Genomic DNA, 21,319 nt, shown 5'->3' on the forward strand with positions numbered 1-21,319 from the left:
GGCAATAGCTGCCAGGGACAAGACAGCATTTTTTTCACCCAATATTTTTAACTTATGTATATTACAAATATACATACGTTATCAGGGATGTGGAAATCCTATCGCCCGACGCCCGGGACATGTAGTTCCGGGCGCCGGGCAGGTGAATTTTTCATACATTTAGCCCTGTATTGGGCTAGCAGGGCCAGACCGACTTTATTTTTATAACGCTGGTGTGAGGTGCAGACTGACTGGAGGAGCGGGCGCATAATTGCATGGGAAACAAGTCTGCACCTCACACCGGCGCTCAGGGTGTATGGAGTGGGCTCATGACTCCATACCCGGAGGCCCCCGGCTGATTTCAGATGCCGGGGGCCGCTGCTAATAGCTCAGCATGCGGCGATCGCAGCGGCCAGTTATTAACCTTTTAGATCAGCTGAGTCTAAAGGTTTCTTATAACCATTCCTGGTGGTGTAGTGGGGTGGATTGCCCCCCCCCCCCCCCCCGCAGTGCGATTGCTGGGGGCGATCCCCTGTGGAGGTAGCCGGAGGGCTTACCCCTGCATTCATGGCTGCCCCCATATATCTGCATTTGATTGAGCCTGCCTTGAGAAGGCTCAACCAAAAGAACACAGATCAATGGAGTTCAATAGAACTGCATTGATCTGTATGAGGAATCTAATAATTCCTCCTAATAAAGTGTATAAAAACTAAAAATTTTTTGAAAAAACACAAAACACCCATTAACCCCTTCCATATTAAAAGTTCATATCACCTCTCCTTTTCCCATTTTCCGTATAAAAATAAACATTTGGTATTGGCGCATGCGTAATTTTCCGAATTATTAAAAAATAACATTTCATATTCCGTACGGTCAATGGCGTTAATGTAAAAAAATAAAAAATAAATCACAGAATTGAGTTTTTTTATTTTTATAACTTCTTATCCCAGAAAAAATTAAGTAAAAAGTGTTCAAAAATTCCTATTAATACTAAAATGGTACCGATACATATAGCAGATTACGGCCCAAAAATTTAGCCCTTATACAGCCCGGTATACGGAAAAATAAAAATGTTATAGGGGTCAGGAATTTTTTAATAAGGAAAATAAAATATTTGGTACTGGTTTAATCATGCCAACCTAAAGTATTAAAATAATGTGTAAGTTTAACCACAAGGTGAAAGGCCAAATAAAAAAGAAAACCCCCAAATTACGTACTATTTTGATTAAAATTATTTTATCTACCATGACAAGTTCTCCGTTTTAGTCCCTTGGACAAGTAGTTTTTTTTTTTTTTTTTTTCCACACCCCTGAGTTATTATCTACATTATCTAAAAATATTTGTTTTTGCAAATGACAGGAACGCTTTAACTTCTCATAGTTACAAAACTTATTGTATATAACATTTAGGGTATGATCACATAGGGCACATACGCTGAGGATCTTTAATCCAGATTTGTGGATGGAAAATTTGTAGCTTTTCCGCAGGGAACTCTCTAGTGGAATATCTTTACCAAAATGGGGATTTATTGTGATTTACTGTTGCAAAAAAAAAAAAAAAAAAAAAAAAAGGAAGATAATCAAACACTGTGTAATTCTTTGACCAGTCAGTTTAATGCCAGATTTAACAGTGACTCAGGCTGTTTGAAAATCTGGTGCCTCTTAAAACTGCCTGACTTAAGTTTACATTGTGTATTAGTTGTCTTAGTTTTATGCCAAGAATGTACCCCAAAAAGTGTATTTTTTTTGGCAGATATAAGCCACACCCTCTTTTTTGTTAAGTCTTTCCCCCCTGTATCCATAAAGTGTCTAAAACACATTGAAAATGTAATGAAAGTCATGTAAGTCAGTTTTACTTTTCTGTATATTGCACCAAAGTTTTGGCACAGACAGATTTATCTCCAGTGGTGACTTAAAATTTCACAATTGTGGATTTTACTAAAGATCCAAAGTATTTTCTTTTCTATTAAAATAAATTAGAAAAATCTCTAGCATAGTCATAACATAAATTGACTTGCTGCAAATTTAAACAAGTGTTAGCCGCAGATTCTAAACCGTTTGTGTTTTTTCTTTTCATTTTTTTGCATCATGCCGATGAGATTTGTACTGTAATCCATTGTGAATTAAACTGTATGAACAGACCCTAAGGAATCTATTAAAATAAGTAAATATAAAATATGTATGTATATAGATATACAATAGAAGTCATATAAAATAGTGGTTAAGGCTCCATTTAAACTTAAAAGCTTTATTCTTAACTCCCAATGAATGCAGCTGTATACTATACAAAGGCATTGGTCATACATAAGTTTCATGTAGAAAAAAGATATATACTTTGCTTTATATGTTCTTTGAAGGATACCTCTTTATTAAAAAGTGTATTCAGCTGCACTGTTTTACACCTAATAAAAAGGTATATTGGCACATACCTCTTATGTCAAAACTATGTTAAAAAGAACATTGTTTTAGTATATATCAGGCTAACAGGACCCTACAAACACATTAGCCATATGTGTCCGGATTATCCATGCATACATTCAGCATATATCAACAACTCTTTTAGAGCACATGATCTTATTTCGAGGAACACATTAGAGTCAATGCTTTATTTTTCCAGTATGGATTATGGTACAATAGCTGAATGCTTGCTATGGGTAACAAGGCCTTTTTTCTCTGAGACCGTTTTGGTACCTGAGGCTATGGTGTTTTAACAATAAGGTACAGAGACTGTTCAGGGAGGATTATGTGGTATAAATGTCCCAGCCATTGTATCTAGCTGGAGGTCAGACTGTAGCTGGAATCATGTGTACATTGCTATGCTATTGTTTCTGTCGTATACTTACCAAAGCAACCCTGTGTATGGTTTTCCTAGGAGTGGACTAATGTTTTTCTTTTCCTTTTCATCTCTGCAGGAAGGCCTGAGGACTTTATGTGTTGCATATAAAAGGTTTTCACAAGAAGAGTATGAAGCTGCTGAAAAGTTGCTGAAGAGTGCACAGCTAGCCCTGCAAGATAGAGAGAAAAAGCTGGCCGAGGCCTATGAGCAAATAGAGCAGAACCTCATCCTACTGGGCGCCACGGCAGTAGAAGACAGGTTTACTGACACACTATTAATGTTCCCTCCTAATACTGGATTGAAAATGAGTTTCTGGTTGATTAAAATTGATTTGAGGCTTCATACAACTATATAGAAACAGCAGTGTGAGAGCTGTGTCCAACCATGTTGTTTAGTAAACAAAGCTGTTAGTGATGCAACGAAGAAGAAATAACTACATGAACCAGAGGTGTAACTTAAAGGGGTATTCCGGGCAAAAACATTTTATCCCCTATCCAAAGGATAGGGGATAAGATGTCTGATTGCGGGGGGGAGGGGGGTCGAAATTGGGACCACCCCAGGATCTCCCTGCAGCACCCGCATTCTATGCGGGAGCTGCGTCTCCAGTTTCAGAAACATTTGGGTTTCCGGGACTGGGGACGTGACATCATGCCACGCCCCCTCCATTCATGTCATGTCTATGGGAGGGGCGTGCTGGAGGTTTCCGAAACTGGTGACGCAGCTCCCGCGGGCTGCAGGGAGATGGCGGGGGGTCCCAGCAGCGGGCCCCCCGCGATCAGACATCTTATCCCCTATTCTTTGGATAGGGGATAAAATGTTTTTGCCTGGAATACCCCTTTAAATCTTCTGGGCCCCTGTCACATTCCAAAACCAGGCCCCCTACCTACCGTGTGCAATTTATAATATTTGGTGTCTTTTTATGAGGCAGAGGCCTCAGATGCAACTACTACCTTTCCAGCTCCTATAGCTACAACCCTAATGTGAACATGTACATTTCATTGTTACATAGTTAGGACGACGAAGAAAAAGTCCATCAAGTTCACCCAAGGAAATAAAGGGAAGGGGTATGGATGAATAAAAAGCTTTGGCCCAGATTTAAGGTTAGGTTCAGACTACGGAATTTCCGCCTGCAATTCCGCTTTGAAATTGCAGACGGAAATTCCGCTTGCTAAAATGTACTGTATAGTGAATGGGTTTCCGTTCACAAATTCAAACTTCGTAATTTGTGAAGCGGAATTTGTGAACGGAAAATCCGCTTGGAAATTTCCGCCTGAAGAATGGCGTTGCTCTTTCTTCAGGTGGAAATCCGCGCCGAACACATTGCAGTCTATTGGAGACTGCAGTGTCCGCGCGGTCCTAGCGCCTACTGATTCAGTCAGCGCTGGCCGCACTCGGAATCTCCGGGTGGAAATTTTCTGCCCGGAGATTCCGTAGTCTGAACCTAGCCTAATTCTTAGACAGTGTAAACGTAGGCTAGATAATCTAAGAATGCACCAGCTCTATATCCGTAGCTCAAGCTGATAAATTTGACCATCTTTAGACTGTCTAGACCAGTGGTCTCCAACCTGCGGACCTCCAGATGTTGCAAAACTACAACTCCCAGCATGCCCGGACAGCCAACGGCTGTCCGGGCATGCTGGGAGTTGTAGTTTTGCAACATCTTGAGGTCCGCAGGTTGAAGACTACTGGTCTAGACAGTCTAAAGATGGTCAAATTTACACTCACTAAGTTTAGACTAACTTTTTGTTGGCTTAAACTGCACCAGAATCTTGCTCCAGAATTCTAGCACAACTTGAGCCATGCCACTTTTTTTTTTTACCAAAGCCATGGCCTGTTTGTTGGACATGGCTTAAAATTTGTTTAAAACTTATAATAAATGTGTTGTAAGTCAGGTAAGCCATTTTTGGTGCAATTTGTGCCAGAATTCTGCTGCCTTTTTATTAGTAAATCTAGACTATTATATTAAACTATTTTACATTGATAACTATAGTAGATTCATACTATGTACAATGACAACTAGACATATGTATCATCTCTCCACAGACTCCAGGAAAAAGCAGCTGATACAATTGAAGCTTTACAGAAAGCTGGCATTAAAGTATGGGTACTGACAGGCGACAAAATGGAGACCGCTGTTGCCACCTGTTTTGCTTGCAAACTGTTCCGAAGAAACACGCAGCTGCTGGAGCTGACAACAAAGAAAATAGAGGAGCAAAGTTTACATGATGTGCTCTTTGAATTAAGCAAGACTGTCCTCAGGCACAGCGGAAGCTTAACCAGAGACAATTTCTCAGGGTATGTAAAGTGTATTGTACAAGTGACGCAACATGGTGTATACCAGAAAAGAGTAAGCAGCACACACATTGTTAAAGGAGTATTCCAGAGAAAAAAAATGTATACATCACTTTAATAAAGTTATATTACTTAGTAATATAGTGTGATAGCCTGGGGGATGTAGGGTATGGGGAGTGTAGCTGTGCGGTTATCAAAGGGTGCTTGTTAACCCTTGCTATTTGTGACGCCAGGGTGAGGGCTCCTCAGTAATGCTTGTCCTACTGCCACCCTTCCCAAGAGCGATAGGGAGGTAGATAATAATGTCCACAACCGGAGAGTTTTCTGAAACAGGTATAACTTTTACTGAAGATTTTCTGTAAGCTTCAATAACGTAACAGTTTCTATGCACACAAGTGCTTTCTTTGGAGATTGATAAAGGTTGGGACTTTAGCAATTTAGAGCCTTTAAGTATTATGCGCTGTTCCACTGGATTTAGGGGATTAGTTGCGGTCCAGTAGTCACGCTAGCTTTAGCGGGGGTAGATTAGAACTCACAGTTTTAGTTCTGCTGAGGCCGTTAGGTTTTTCAGGCCTAGCTTGTCTTTGAAAGTTGCGCAGATCCGTCCTGCTAGTCCGGCATCCACAAGAGCAGCAACCCAAGAGAGCGATAATTGTCTACAGCTCCCTTATATGGGCAGGGGCTGGACTAGTGCTAATTGGTCCATACTGATGTCAATCACCATTACAAAGATTTGTGGGTAACACGTGACCCAAGGACCTCCTAAGGTCCTCCAACATACCACAGAGGATATTATCCTGGTCACATGACCGAAGGTCCTGCGATGCTAAACAAGGTAAGTACTATACATTATCCTAGATATATACTATTATTACATATATACAGTTGTTAGCATTAAAGAATTGGACTTAAGGAGAGGTGACTAGGGGTTGTCCCACCTGAGGGACCCTACCTGAGCGTAGTTACTCTGACTTTGGGGACCTCTACACTAGGTACGGTATGTAATACGGTACCGGGCCACCACAATAGCTTATTAAAAAATACATAATTTTTGTGTTATATACTTGAGAAGTAAGAGCAGACATGGTGCTACCAATATTTCTGCCCTAGTTCCCGCTTGCTCAGTTCCAGCGCTGCCGCGGACACAGCACTAATGACACATAGCAATTAATGTAGTAGTATATAGAGTACACTGGTGTCTGTAACTAGCAGCTTCTATCAGAGTGAGCAATGTTTTGTGTACTGAGTATACCAAAGTACTGTAGACCCTAAATGGGGCAAAATTAATAAAAAAAAATTTGGAAAACACATAAGCTTTTTAAGTTATTAGGTCACTAGTTGCTATTATTGAAGCAACAAATGTTTAGTGTGTAAATATATATTGGCATCAGCTTGTTCTATTGTAAAATAACCTAATAAAACCCTCTCAATTGTCGCTACCTGCTCCAGTCTAGTCTTCATTAGCCAAATGACAGTAACAGGTGACTGCTACATCCAGTTTATACTGTTTGTTTTTCTCCTAAACGGTGTAGGTTTTCAACCGATTTCCAAGACTACGGATTAATTATTGATGGAGCCGCACTTTCATTATTAATGAAACCCCGAGAAGACGGGAGCTCTACCAATTACAGAGAGGTTTTCCTAGAGATCTGCAGGAACTGTAGTGCAGTATTGTGCTGCCGAATGGCTCCTTTGCAGAAAGCACAGGTATTTATTGACCTCAAGGCCACGTGCATTTATAGTTATGCATGAAGCCTGCATATTACTGTGCACAACAATGCCCCAGAGCACAGTACAATCCGTAAGCACAGACCATTCTATACAATCGGGTTTAGTTTCCAGCTCATGCAAAAAACTATTTCGTTTTTCTTTAATGAACTTTTTGTATAATTGTCCCATAAAAGCTGCAGTCTTATTCCAGCACCGATTGTACTACAAAGATTGATTCCCTTGCTCATATATGTACAGCAGCTGTATGATGTCCTAGTTAAAGGGGTACTCTGGTGGAAAACTTTTTTTTTTTTTTTTTTAATGAACTGGTGCCAGAAAGTTAAACAGATTTGTAAATTACTTGTATAAACAAATCTTTATCCTTCCAGTACTTTTTAGCAGCTGTATGCTACAGAGGAAATTCTTTACTTTTTTTAATTTCTTTTTTGTGTTGTCCACAATGCTCTCTGCTGACACCTCTGTCTGTCTGTGTTAGGAACTGTCCAGAGTAGCATAGGTTTGCTATGGGGATTGTATCCTGCTCTGGACAGTTCCTGATACGGGCATCAGGTGTCAGCAGAAAGCACTGTGGACAACACAAAAAAGAAATTCAAAAAATAAAGATTTTCCTCTGTAGCATACAGCTGCTAAAAAGTACTGAAAGAATTAATATTTTTTAATAGAAGTAATTTACAAATCTGTTAAACTTTCTGGCACCAGTTCATTTAGAAAAAAAAATTCCCAGCGGAGTACCCCTTTAATCTAAAAGGCAGGAATCAGCTACAAATGTACTACTATTATGCCCCGGTGACTTAAAAGGAATGTATCACCTAGCTTTTTTTATTTACTGATTGAAACTAGACACTGAAACATTTCCCTTTGTTCTAATATGTTACTTTTTATGTGGGTTAACATTTTGCCTGAGCAGTTTTTTAACAGTTTAGAATTTAGAGAAATGCTGTGCTATAAGCCCCATGGACATAGACAACAATAGACGGATGTCTGAACATTTTCAGTGGCCATTCCACAGGGAGAGGGAGACTGAGCCCTGAGCAGCTATTGTGTGGACCTCCTGTTATCTATACACTGGTGTCACTGTCTATGATAAGGAGGACACTGCTGGAAAGCCATAGACACATGTGCATGGCCAGACTCAGGATAAAAACTAGCCCTGGAAATTACTGTATAATACCAGCCCCATGGCATAACGCAACACCTCCGTGCCCACATAAAGTAGCTAGGGCCACCTCTGTGCCGACTTATAGGAGCTAGGGAAACCTCCGTGCCCACATAAAGTAGCTAGGGCCACCTCTGTGCCGACTTATAGGAGCTAGGGAAACCTCTGTGCCGACTTATAGGAGCTAGGGAAACCTGTGACCACATATAGTAGCTAGGGAAACCTCTGTGCCCACATATAGTAGCTAGGGAAACCTCTGTGCCCACATATAGTAGCTAGGGAAACCTCTGTACCCACATATAGTAGCTAGGGAAACCTCTGTGCCCACATATAGTAGCTAGGGCCACCACTGTGTAAACATACGATAACTTACCAGCCTACCTGTGCTCCAGCCTACTTAGCAACCTTCTTCTGGTCTGCTTTACACTACTGAGCTGGTGCCCCAGCCCGGTGGCAGGATGTAGTGACCCTGAATGCTGGTCTGTACGGCATAGTTATAGGTGGGAGGGGCCTCTGCCCGGCAGCTGGAGCCTAAAATAAGAACGGTACAGGTTCGTGGAGAGAAGAGGAGAGCAGGGGCAAGGTAATGGCAGCTTATAACCATGCTATATTAGGAGGAGGGGCTTTAGCCTCTGCCTCCTATTTCTGTTTTATTATCTGCCCGGCCATTTGCTTTCATTGTGGCCACGCAACATACATGGACCAGCAGTGCTTTGGTCATAGGGCCCTCTTGGGCACTGCTGGGCCATCCCACAAGGTGGACAGCCTGTAAGGCATTTCTCCAGCAGGCCAGTCTGGCCCTGGTAGTGTGCGTGCCAAGAGATAGTAAATGGTAAAGGTATTGCACAGACAATTTTGGGCAAAGCTGCCTATGTATTCCCCATAAGACACAACAATTTACTACTCTATAAAGTGTACCACTTTGGTCAAATAAGTTTATCCTTTACCATATAACGACCTAAACTATGTAATAAGAACATATATAATTCTACTCTATAAGCAAATGTTCTCTATGTTGCAGATTGTCAAATTAATAAAGACATCCAAAGAACATCCGATTACACTCGCAATAGGAGATGGTGCAAATGATGTCAGCATGATCTTAGAGGCACATGTTGGAATTGGTATGCCAATCTTATTTCCATTATCCATTGCTTCTAAAGCCACGTTAGATGAATTAGAGGAGATTGTATAGTCTGTACATGCTAGGATCTAATCTGTTCAGCATCCGAAGCATCTGTACAGCTGGGAGGCAAATCTAAAGACAAGTGTTGTTACTTTTTACTTCCCTCTCATTAGGGTGAAAACACACAGCTTGCCGGCAGCATGAAACGCAATATGTCAGCAAACTTGTGCGCTGATTGGCTCCCGCATTCCGGTCACATGCAGCTGGCAGCCTGTGTGTTTTCACCCTAAGGCCATGTACACGCACCATGAAAAAGGCAGGTTTATTTGCTTTCTGCCCTCTCTTTGGGCTGTTTATGGATAAAAAATGTTTTATAGCAAACAAAACTGCGTTTTTTAGCCATTAATGACTGGAAAAACTGTCAATTTTATGCTGTGTGAATTTGGCCTAAGGTTGAAAACACAATCAGGTTGCGTTTTAGTTGCATTACCGTTTCCAATACTGCAATGAAATTCTTGTATTACTTGCTATTGGAGACTGATGTGTGCTGCAGTGCAACCTGATCGTGTGTATTCACGTGTACAGTATCCAGTGCAGATTTCAAGCAGATCATTGTTAACGAAATGACTAAACACCGCTTCAAATCTGCCGCTTCAAATGATGAGGGAAGGCTGCGCGGGTTTCCTGACTAAACCTTTCTGCGTTTCAGGTATCATTGGAAAGGAAGGACGACAGGCAGCCAGAAACAGCGACTATGCAATCCCTAAGTTCAAGCATTTAAAAAAGATGCTGCTTGTCCATGGTCATTTTTATTACGTTAGAATAGCAGAGCTTGTCCAATACTTTTTTTATAAGGTGAGGACAATCCCTTCCAGACTATAAAGGGTGTTGCACAGCTTGGAGCAGGTCCCTCACACCATAACCCTTTGTGCTTGCCTTTCAGAATGTCTGCTTTATTTTCCCTCAGTTTTTATACCAGTTCTTCTGTGGATTTTCACAACAGGTCAGTGATACAACACATTATATATATATCCTGTAGATCTTTTTGTTACTTTACATTTTTCTTATAACTGTGCCCAACCAAGAATTCCTCATCCTGCACTTTTGTTGTCTTACAGCCTTTATATGACACTGCATACCTGACACTGTACAACATCAGCTTCACGTCACTGCCTATCCTATTGTATAGTCTAATTGAGCAACATGTCAGTATGGAAATGCTGAAAAGAGACCCAACACTATACAGGTATTGTACAGTCGTCCCTCAAGTTACAATATTAATTGGTTCCAGGGCGACCATTGTATCTTGAAACCATTGTATGTTGAGATCAGAACTCTATGGAAACCTGGTAATTGGTTCTAAAGGCACCAAAATGTCATCCGAAAATAGGAAAAAGTGAGGATTAAAGAAAAATAAGTAGATAACTAATATAGATAAAGCAAGTCCTTACATATAAAAGTAGGAAAGATCTGCTGGGAGCTGTAAATCACTGTCTATGTCAGTGTTTCCCAAGCAGGGAGCCTCCAGCTGTTACAAAACTACAACTCCCAGCATGCCCGGACAGCCAAAGGCTGTCCGGGCATACTGGGAGTTGTAGTTTTGCAACAGCTGGGGCCACCCTGCTTGGGAAACACTGGTCTATGTAGAGGACAGGAGCTTCTTCGGGGTCCTGTACAGTACACGCAATGTCCTAAAAAAGTAATGGAGCCGCCCTCACCTGGTGTCCAAAGGAGCAGGTAACCCTGCACAGATAAAGAGTACAGAACATGTAATACCTCCCTGTACTGTAAGGGGCGCTACCAGACATCAGTCAGTGCATACGCTTCAGTAATACAGGGGTTTTACCAGTGAATGAACATTTTGATTGGTCGGTTCTTCCAGCCATTGACACGTTTCACAGATCTGGACTGTCCGTAGCATTGTATGTTGAGTCTGGTTTCAAGTTACGATGGTCCAGAAAAGACCATTGTATGTTGAAACTATTGTATGTTGAGGCTATTGTAAGTTAAGGGATCACTGTATATAGATATAGAATGTGCAAGTGTATTTTTTTGGCTTAATGTAACAAAGTAGTGAAGCCTTCTCCGCTTCCTCCAGGGGCTCATTAGCATGTAGCTTCTGTTCTGCTTGATAGAGGATGTATACCGCCTTATACACATCAGCCCCCTATTGGTCCCAGCTTGCAGTGACCAACTGTACACCACAGCCTTTTCAAGTCATAAGCACTGATTTAGTAGTATTTTATTATTGTTAGTATAATGTCTCCGCTGTCTCGTGGACACAGCTTCACATCAAGTTTATACCGAATCTCAAGGAAAGACACGCTGGTTTGCTTAACTGATGTAATCTTTACTGAGATATAATGAAAGTGCGGTAAAACTGTAAAACAAACATATGAAAGACAAATGTAAGCATGGCTATTCAAGTGCCTTACATTATGCATAGCTAATACATAGATAGGGTCTAACATGTGCTCACTTACTACACACTGAAAACACATTATCTATCTACAAATGCCGAGCATCTCTCTACACAAGATAACTAGCAATTCCTTACTCACAGGCTTTGGTATTTATCAGATTTGCAGTCTGTATTAGCTTTAAGAAGTCCTGTGGATCTGGTCACTGTGGTAGCTGGAGCTGGAATGAATGAGACATGCCGGAGCTAGCCCTATGTTTTAGAGAGAAGGCCCGCCTCTAGGCTTCAAGAAAATGGAGGGTCTTAAAGGAACAGACCCTGCTGCGTGCGAAGCATGTAAAATACATTGCGAAGGCAGCACACTCCCCACCTGGCATACTTTTTGTTATGCCACTAACCCTTGGACAGGAGTAAAACTACTTCAGAAATTGGTCTTGCATACACTTTGGGAATGCCCTGTCTAACAATCCTAACTTCAACCTTTCTAACTCTAGCATCACTACTAGGATCAGTCCCCACAATGAGTCCAATAGGCCACTCGTTCCTGTGGGCCTGAGAGTCTTTCAGTAAAACAACGTCTCCAACTTGTAAATTGGGCTTGTCATCTTGCCATTTCTTGCGTGGCTGGAGTGTCACCAGGTATTCCTGTCTCCATCTCTTCCAGAAAATGTCCGCAAGACTTTGAACTTGTTTCCATTGCTTGGTGTACAAGTCCTTGAGGTCAAAGTCTCCTGTGGGGGCTGTCACTGGTTCCATCTTCTGAGTCAACAGCATTGCAGGTGTCAAGACTGCCGGCATCTCCGGATCTGTGGACACTGGAACCAAAGGTCTGGCGTTCATAATGGCCATGACTTCAGCCAATAGCGTAGTCAAAGCTTCATGTGTGAGGCGAGTAGACCCAACCTTCAGGAGCATGGCATCCAGAATGCGACGAGCTACTCCTATCATCCTCTCCCAGGCTCCTCCCATATGCGATGCGTGAGGAGGATTAAAAGTCCAAGTGCATCCTTGGTTTTGAAGATAGGAACCTGTTTCAGAGTCTGTAGAAATGATCTTCAACTCTTTGCAAGCCCCAATAAAGTTTGTGCCACGGTCTGAACGAATCAATTTTGCTGGTCCTCGGATAGAGAAGAATCTTCTCAAGGCATTGATGAAACTTGAAGTGGATAAAGATTCAATCACTTCAATGTGAACTGCTCTGGTACTCAGGCAGGAGAACAGAACAGCCCAACGTTTACTCTCGGCACTGCCTCCTCTGGTCTTGCGAGAAGAGATGTTCCAAGGGCCAAAAACGTCTAGACCTACGTGAGTGAATGGAGGATCTGAAGAAAGTCTGTCCGCAGGTAAGTTTGACATCTTCTGAACTTCAAGTTTCCCTCTAATCTTCTTGCAGGTCACGCATTTGCTGATCACACTGGAGACTAGTCTCTTACCTCCTATGATCCACAACCCTGCTGACCGTACCGCTCCTTCAGTGAAGTGTCGACCTTGATGTGCGACTTGCTCGTGATAATGTCTCACCAGAAGAAGAGCGATGTGATGATTTTTGGGTATGATGAAGGGATGTCTCTCTTGGATAGTTGTATCTGCTGCCGACAAGCGACCTCCAATTCTTAACACTCCATCTTCGTCGAGGATAGGGTTCAACTTCTTTAGCGTATTGTGTCGAGAAATCTCTTCCTTTTTCATAAGGCTTTGGATTTCTTCTTTAAAGACTTCCTGCTGGATGCATCTGATGATCGTGACCTTGGCTTGTTCAAGGTGGTCATTGCTATGCTGATCAGTATTGGTAGCTCTGCAGGAGGATCTGGCTAGACAGATAAGTTTTCCGATTGCACGGGTCAGCGACTTCCAGCTAGAAAACCTTTCAAATCTATGAGCGCCCAGACTGTCTCTTGTAACTATAGTCCTACAAACTGTCACTTGAGGTCTTACCTCTTTGTCTTGATCTGGTTCTATGAGCTGAAAGGTCTCTACCTGAGTATTTTCTTTGGTTTCTGGTTTACGAAGAAAGGATGGACCTACAAACCAGTTAGTTTGCTTGAGCGCAGCGGCTGGCACTAGTCTTGTCCCATGATCAGCGGGGTTCTTGTCAGTGCTGATGTAATGCCACTGTTCTGGACTTGTAGACTTTCTGATACGTGTCACTCTGTTGGCCACGTATGTATAAAATCTTCTTGAAGCATTGTGAATATATCCTAACACAATCTTGCTGTCTGTATAAAAGTTCATTGCATGGATCTCGATGTCCAGTTCTGTTGTAATCATGTCTGCCATTTCTACAGCTAAGACAGCAGCACAAAGTTCTAGACGTGGGACAGTGTGAGCCGGTCTGGGAGCCAGCTTAGATTTTCCCATGAGGAACCCGACATGACTTTGTCCCTCAGTGTCTATTACCCTAAGGTAGGCGACATATGCGATAGCCATAGTGGAGGCGTCAGAGAATATGCATATTTCTCTTCTCTTTGTAGCAGACAAGGAAACAGATACGTATGGTCTAGGGATGTTGAGTTGTTCAAGCTCTAACAATGAGTCTTTCCACAACTTCCACTGCATTTCCTTCTCTTCAGGTAGAGGTACGTCCCAGTCACTTTGTTCTTGCTCAGTAGTGATCTGTCTCAAAAGAGCTTTGCCTTGCATGATGATGGGTGCTACGAACCCCAGGGGGTCGTAAAGACTGTTGACTGTAGATAGGACACCTCTTTTTGTGAATGGCTTCTCTTCTCTGGAGACCCTGAAGGTGAAACTGTCAGTCTTCAGGTCCCAACTAATCCCAAGACTTCTTTGCAAGGGTGGTGATTCTGTTCCTAGATCCAAGTCTTTGAGGTCTTTAGCACGGTCTTCCATTGGAAATTCTTCCATGACTCTGTTGCTGTTGGAAGCTACCTTGTTCAGTCTTATGTTGGATTCTGCCAACATTTCTCTTGTACTTTTCAGGACGTTGATAGCTTCTTCGTTGCTGGAGAAAGAAGCAAGTCCATCATCTACGTAGAAGTTCTTCATGACGAACTGTGTGGCTTCTTGACCATGTCTTTCACCTTGCTGTGCTGCTCGTCTCAGGTTGTAGATAGCTACAGCTGGAGAAGGGCTGTTTCCAAACACATGTACCTTTATCCTGTACTCTGTGATTTCTTTGTTAAAGTCATTGTCTGCATACCACAGGAACCTTAAGTAGTCTCTGTGATCTTCACAAACAAGGAAACAGTAGAACATCTGTTGTACGTCTGCTGTCACTGCTACGAGTTCTTTTCTGAACCTGATGAGTACTCCAAGGAGTGTGTTGTTCAGGTCAGGTCCGCTGAGAAGGACATCATTTAGTGAGATGCCTTTGTGCTTCGCACTAGAGTCAAATACTATGCGTATCTGGCCTGGTTTCTGAGGATGGTACACCCCAAATATTGGTAAGTACCAGTGTTCTTGGTTCTCTTGTAGTGGTGGTGCCTTTTCAGCTTGATCGTTATCAAAGATCTTCTGCATGAAGGCTTGGAAGTGTTTCTTCATATTTGGCTTTCTTTGTAGCATGTGCTGCAACGAGGTGAAGCGTTTCTCTGCTTGTACCTTGTTGTCAGGAAGGCGATGGCGTGGTGACCGGAAGGGTAGAGGGGCTACCCAGCTGCCTGATTTGTCTCTGAAGACTTCCCTGTCCATAATCTCAAGGAAGAGAGTATCTTCCACCGAGGGTGCTAGCTTGTCGTCATCTCGTGTTCTTTCAAACACCTTACAGCCCAGTTCATCTGTATCTCCAGTTGAGGCTAAGTCTTCCATGCACCTCTGGATACTCCGATGATGTGTTGGGTTAACAAGTCTCTCTTTAATGTGTAGACTGTTGGTACATGGGCAAAGACAAGATGTACGACCATTCTGTAACAGATGTGTTCTGTAGACATTCACCTTTTCTGGTTTGTGGAGTCCGTCTAGACATACTTCTCCAACGATGACCCATCCGAGATCAAGGCGTTGTGCAAATGGTGCATTGTGTGGCCCATTGTACTGTTCTCTGACTTTGTGCACTCTGAGGATATCTCTCCCAAGTAGAAGGATGATTGCAGCATCTGGATCTAGTGCTGGTATCTGGTCTGATATTCGCACCAGATGGGGGTGATGACGAGCAACTTCAGGTGTGGGGATCTCTGACCTGTCGTCTGGTATCTCATCACATTCTATGAGGGTAGGAAGAGTCACCTTTGTCTTTCCATCTAATGACTCAATGATGTAGTTGCTTGCTCTTCTCCCTGTTGTCTCTACAACTCCAGAACAAGTCTTCAGGGTGTATGGAGTTGGACTTCCTTTGTCACCGAAGAGGTCAAAGAACTCTGTTTTTGCCAGAGATCTGTTACTCTGTTCATCCAAGACTGTGTACATCTTGATTGCTTTTTCTCTGAAGCCTGCAGGATACACCTTGACTAAGCATATTTTGGAACATGATCTGGGGCGGCCCTGCTCTGTACAGATCTCAGTACACTTTGAGGTTACTGCTGGCGTTGTACTCTCGCCTTGCTCCCCACCATGATCTTCTTGAGTTGCTGGAACTTCTTGTTTCCATGGTGGTGGTCCTGGGTGCAGTGCTGACAGGTGTTTGTCACTGTTGCACTCTGTGCATTTTATTGTTTTTGTACAGTCTTTTGCAAGATGCTGAATTGAAGAGCAACATCTGAAACAAATGTGATTGTCTTTAAGGTAAGCTTTGCGCTCTTCTAATGTCTTACTTCTGAAACTGCGACATTTTCTTAGTGGATGAGGCTTGTTGTGGATTAGACATATTTTGTCTGGCTCCTCAACTTTCTTACTTGCGCTGTCTTCCTGATTGACTGCAGACTCAGGCGAGACTTCTGTCTTCCGTACAGAAACTGTTGCTCTGCGTTCTTTGTAAGGCGTTGGATGTTTTTGCTCTACCTTTGGGGAGCTTGCAGTTCTCTTGTTCAGGAAAGCAAAGCTTGGATCATTGCGTGTTTCAGCTTGGTCTACGATGAATTCAGCAAGGAAGGCGAATGGTGGAAATGCGACTCGATGATCTTTCTTGTATCTTGATGCTTGAGTGACCCACCTTTCTTGCAAGTTGAAAGGAAGTTTCTCGATTATGGGATCAACTCCACGTGCTGTATCTAAGTATGAGAGACCTGGCAGATATCCACTAGACTTAGCGGCTTCTATTTCTAAGAGTAGGTCCCCAAACCCTCTCAGCTTTTGATTGTCTTTGTTTGTCATTCTTGGATAATTTTCTATCCTCTTCAGAAGAGCATCTTCAATCACTTCAGGTGACCCATAGCAGTGTTCTAGTCTCCTCCACACCATTGCAAGTCCTGCTGTTGCGTCATGAACATGTACTGATCTGATTCTTTGGGCTTGCTCAGTGGACTCTGGTCCTAGCCATTTGACGAGCAGATCAAGCTTTTCTCTGTCTGTCAGATCTAAATCTTGAGTACCGCTTAGGAAAGATGACTTCCAGGCCCAGTAGTTTTCTGGACGGTCGTCGAATTTCATGAGACCAGCGCTCACTATCTCACGGCGCATCAGGAATCTTGCTACCTCTGTAGCTCTTGCTGCATCTGGTGAATACTTCCTGGGTGTAAACTCAGGGTATGGCTGCGGCTGGTAAGGCTGATGAGGTACTTGACTAAGTCTGCTTTCTTCTCCTCTGTTGTAAGTCTTTCTGCTATAATCCAGACTTGTATTTGCTTGAGGAGGGAGTACATCAGCATCCGTTTGCACTCTTGTCAGGTTGGCAGATTGGTCTCTGAGGATGTGACCACTTGACTTCCTACCCTGAGGTTCTGATTCAGTCTTGCAGTGTTGCGTATAATCAAAGTTGCTTATTGCTGGTGGAGTCAATGATGGCCTTGATGTGTCATTGAACTGCTGGTCAGTGTACATGGTTGCTTGTGACTGTATGTACTCACGGGTACGTTGGCTTGCGCTGAGGGGTGACATCTGGGTTTCTATGTCAGCGAACTGAGCTTCGGCAGCCCTTGTGAGAACTTCTGCCTCGGCTAAGGCTGCTGCAGCGTTTTTCTGCTGTTGCAGTAAGTGTAAAGATGCTTGCACTTCAGCTTTTCTTCTAAGTGCTTCAGCTTGTTCTTTCATCAATTCAGCTTCCTGCTTTGCATAGGACGCCATTGCACAAGCTGCCTCTGCTTTCGCTCTTGCCTTAGTTGCTATGGCGCTAGCGGATGACAGGCTGGTGGTGCTTGAGTGTCTAGAACTATGGCGTTTAAATCTTGATGCATCGGCGCTAACCGAAGTTAGATTTGTTTGACTGGACGCTCTAGACAATGTTGTGCACCTAGATCTACTTCTTTGCAAGGTGTCTTCCTCTTTATAGGAGCATTGAGGGTTAACTGTCAGAGTGCTGTTCTCTGGGTTCTGCATCTTGATTTAGCTGGCAGCGCAGATAATGATGATGACTGGACACAGCACAGCGGTGTTATAGCACGTGAGAGAATTAGTTTCACTTTCTAGTGCTTCGCGCCCTTACTCCGACACAGACTGCAGGGCACAGGATTTATGAGTCTTTTTTACTGTTGCGGACGATTCAAAGCTGATTAACTGCTTCTGATAACGTTTTAAAAGCCTTTTTACTATAATGTCTCCGCTGTCTCGTGGACATAGCTTCACATCAAGTTTATACCGAATCTCAAGGAAAGACACGCTGGTTTGCTTAACTGATGTAATCTTTACTGAGATATAATGAAAGTGCGGTAAAACTGTAAAACAAACATATGAAAGACAAATGTAAGCATGGCTATTCAAGTGCCTTACATTATGCATAGCTAATACATAGATAGGGTCTAACATGTGCTCACTTACTACACACTGAAAACACATTATCTATCTACAAATGCCGAGCATCTCTCTACACAAGATAACTAGCAATTCCTTACTCACAGGCTTTGGTATTTATCAGATTTGCAGTCTGTATTAGCTTTAAGAAGTCCTGTGGATCTGGTCACTGTGGTAGCTGGAGCTGGAATGAATGAGACATGCCGGAGCTAGCCCTATGTTTTAGAGAGAAGGCCCGCCTCTAGGCTTCAAGAAAATGGAGGGTCTTAAAGGAACAGACCCTGCTGCGTGCGAAGCATGTAAAATACATTGCGAAGGCAGCACAGTTAGTATAATTTTTATTGTTATTATTGATTTGTTTCTTGAATGCAAAATAAAGCAACATTCTAAATAGCGTTTGTCAGAATTTTACTACCATGCCGCTGCTACTAAGGGGAAGATAGACAGACAGACTCCCCAGCCTCCTGCTTGATCTCACTGATCTGCACTATAGTCTTTGGAGCACATCAGTTGGATCAGGCAGTCGGCCGGAGAGTGAACTGCGCTGCAGCAGGTTTCACTTGGCCATAACTCACAATAGTAGCGGGTCTCAGCACGATCTAAACTTTGGACATGTCTGAAGAATACTTCAGAAGCTAAACTAAATGCCAGTGACACTTAAATCATTATGATAATAAGAGTGCTTTAAAAAATCCCCTAAATACTAACACAAAGGCCTAAAAAAAAAAAAACATTTTAGCTAAAGAATAAAAAAAAATGATGGCTGCTAGAATGCAAAGAACTCTGCCTCATTGTTAAGGGGTTAATGATTTTGTGATATATGTAAGATGCTGCATCAGTGAACTGTGTGGCTTCATATGTCATGATGTCACCTGTCTCTGCAGCACTAGACTGTACTATATATATTGAGACGGGTTATTAAATCACAATGAGAAAGTAGTTTCCTAATGAAGTCTATATAAATCAGTGAGTGTATGCGTTACACAGCCAGGAATGTAATGGGCAGCATTTAACAAACTATTCTCTTTTTCCTACATAGGGACATTGCAAAGAATGCACTACTGCGTTGGCGTCTGTTTATTTATTGGACCTTCCTGGGGTTGTTTGATGCCGTCGTATTTTTCTTTGGGGCTTATTTTCTGTTTGACAATGTCACTGTGACTAGCAACGGGCAGGTAAGGGCTTGGAACATCTATGGTGGTAAATCAATATTCTAACAACCACAGACCAGCAAGACACAATGGAAAGAAGTGGAATATTTACATGCATATTATACATGATCATGGGTTTTTGTTTGTTGGGGGTTAGATGTATGCTGCAATGTGTCTTTTAGCATTTATTTTATTTTAAACGGGAAAGCAATTATAACATTGTGTTTAAAGATGTATTCCAGTTTTAGACATTTTATCCCCTATCCAAAGGATAGGGGATAAGATGTCTGATCGCGGGGGCCTGCTGCTGGGACCCCCCGCGATCTCCCTGCAGCATCTGCATTATGTGCGTAGCTGTGTCTCCAGGCTCAGAATCCGGAAGTTTTCGGGACTGGAGACATGACTTAACACCACACCCCCGTTACGCCCCCTCCCATACACATTAGTGGAGGGGGCGTGGCATGACGTCACGAGGGGACGTGGCGATACATCATGTCTCCATTGCCGAAAACTTCCGGTTTCTGAGCCTGGAGACGCAGCTCTGCACATAATGCGGGTGCTGCAGGGAAATCGCGGGGGGTCCCAGTGGAGCGACACCGCGGTCAGCCATCTTATCCCCTATCCTTTGGATAGGGGATAAAATGTCTAAAGCTGGAATACCCCTTTAACTGTTTAAGGCAATTTGAACTAGATATGAAAATCATATCATGTGGCTGTGTTCTCACTGCTTCTTGCTTTGTTGGTTACTATTATTATAATTGATAATACGCTATTTCTACATTATGCTTTTTCATCATTTGTTATTTTTAAACCATTTTTAACTTATTGGGCCTATATTTCAAAGCAAAAATATTTTTTATTTATATGGAATTGAAGCCAATGATTTTGCTACTGGAATAAATGCTCCATGTACAGTTTCCCGTCCTTTACCAGGTCATTAGGAGATAGTTATGAGATCTTGTGTACATATTTTATATGTAATAATACATATTTAAATAGAAAAGGTCTACCAAATATTGCTAGTGTCATTGTTCAGTAGCACTATGGCAACCCAGGTGCCACTAGTGTACAACAGTACAGTGGTCCCTCATGTTACAATATTAATTGGTTCCAAGACGACCATGAAACTATTGTATGTTGAGGCCATTGTAAGTTGAGGGATCACCGTATATGCAGTTATATAGGGGGCTTAAACACAACTGGTTGGGAAACAATGCAAATTTGTTAAGACCAAGACACCAATATGAACACATACAAAACTGCCAAAGACCCAATGAATCTAAATCCATTAGTCAAATAATCTTACTGAATAGTCAATTGATTTATCACAACTCCCATAAAGGGAATAATAAAATATCAATAATAACTAAACCTGCAAAAACAGAATATAAGGTGTTCCCAAAGACCATTGCACAAATAATAGAGAATAAATAAAAGTGACTGTCAAGAGGCAAAACTAAACAAAAGAACAATGCTGGCAAAACTATCTCTGAATAATATACTGTATCTAGAAACAATAGACGCATAAAAAAAAAATACTGCAGAGTAGATAAAAGCTAACAGTAAATCAGGCGATAAAAGGACATTGCCTCAAATGTGGCATTTTGCCACATTACTCCAGAGCCCTGCTGTGCATTATGCCCAAGCTTCTTCTTGGGGTACCAAGGTGGTGAAGAGTAGACCTCATAATCCCATTAGGTAAAGGACAGAGTTTGAAAACGTTACACTCTATAATAAAGAACAGTACAGAGGATTCCAGTTTGACTCACCAATGTGTTGACCATGTGCACCTACTCTAGTCACTGGCCATGTTTATCACTGATCCTGTTTTGCATTGATATGTAGACCCCAGT

The 21,319-nt window shown here is 42.3% G+C and overlaps 1 protein-coding gene across 18 annotated transcripts in view; it reads left to right on the top strand.

Moving 5' to 3' along the window:
* The window catches only part of ATP11A (ATPase phospholipid transporting 11A), a 268,432-nt gene that overhangs the window by 208,667 nt on the left and 38,446 nt on the right, over nucleotides 1–21,319 (top strand). For all 18 annotated transcript variants that reach the window (XR_008888568.1, XR_008888571.1, XR_008888572.1 and 15 more), the window contains 8 exons: nucleotides 2,891–3,072; nucleotides 4,858–5,109; nucleotides 6,639–6,813; nucleotides 9,015–9,117; nucleotides 9,829–9,974; nucleotides 10,063–10,122; nucleotides 10,238–10,365; nucleotides 19,355–19,490. Coding sequence is in view for 12 of the 18 variants with exons in the window: in XM_056555787.1 (XP_056411762.1) it covers nucleotides 2,891–3,072; nucleotides 4,858–5,109; nucleotides 6,639–6,813; nucleotides 9,015–9,117; nucleotides 9,829–9,974; nucleotides 10,063–10,122; nucleotides 10,238–10,365; nucleotides 19,355–19,490 (1,182 nt within the window). In the remaining 6 variants the exon portion in view is untranslated. The remainder of the gene's footprint in view (nucleotides 1–2,890; nucleotides 3,073–4,857; nucleotides 5,110–6,638; nucleotides 6,814–9,014; nucleotides 9,118–9,828; nucleotides 9,975–10,062; nucleotides 10,123–10,237; nucleotides 10,366–19,354; nucleotides 19,491–21,319) is intronic.

Source organism: Hyla sarda, chromosome 2 (genome assembly GCF_029499605.1).
Source record: "Hyla sarda isolate aHylSar1 chromosome 2, aHylSar1.hap1, whole genome shotgun sequence".
Lineage (NCBI taxonomy): Eukaryota > Metazoa > Chordata > Amphibia > Anura > Hylidae > Hyla > Hyla sarda.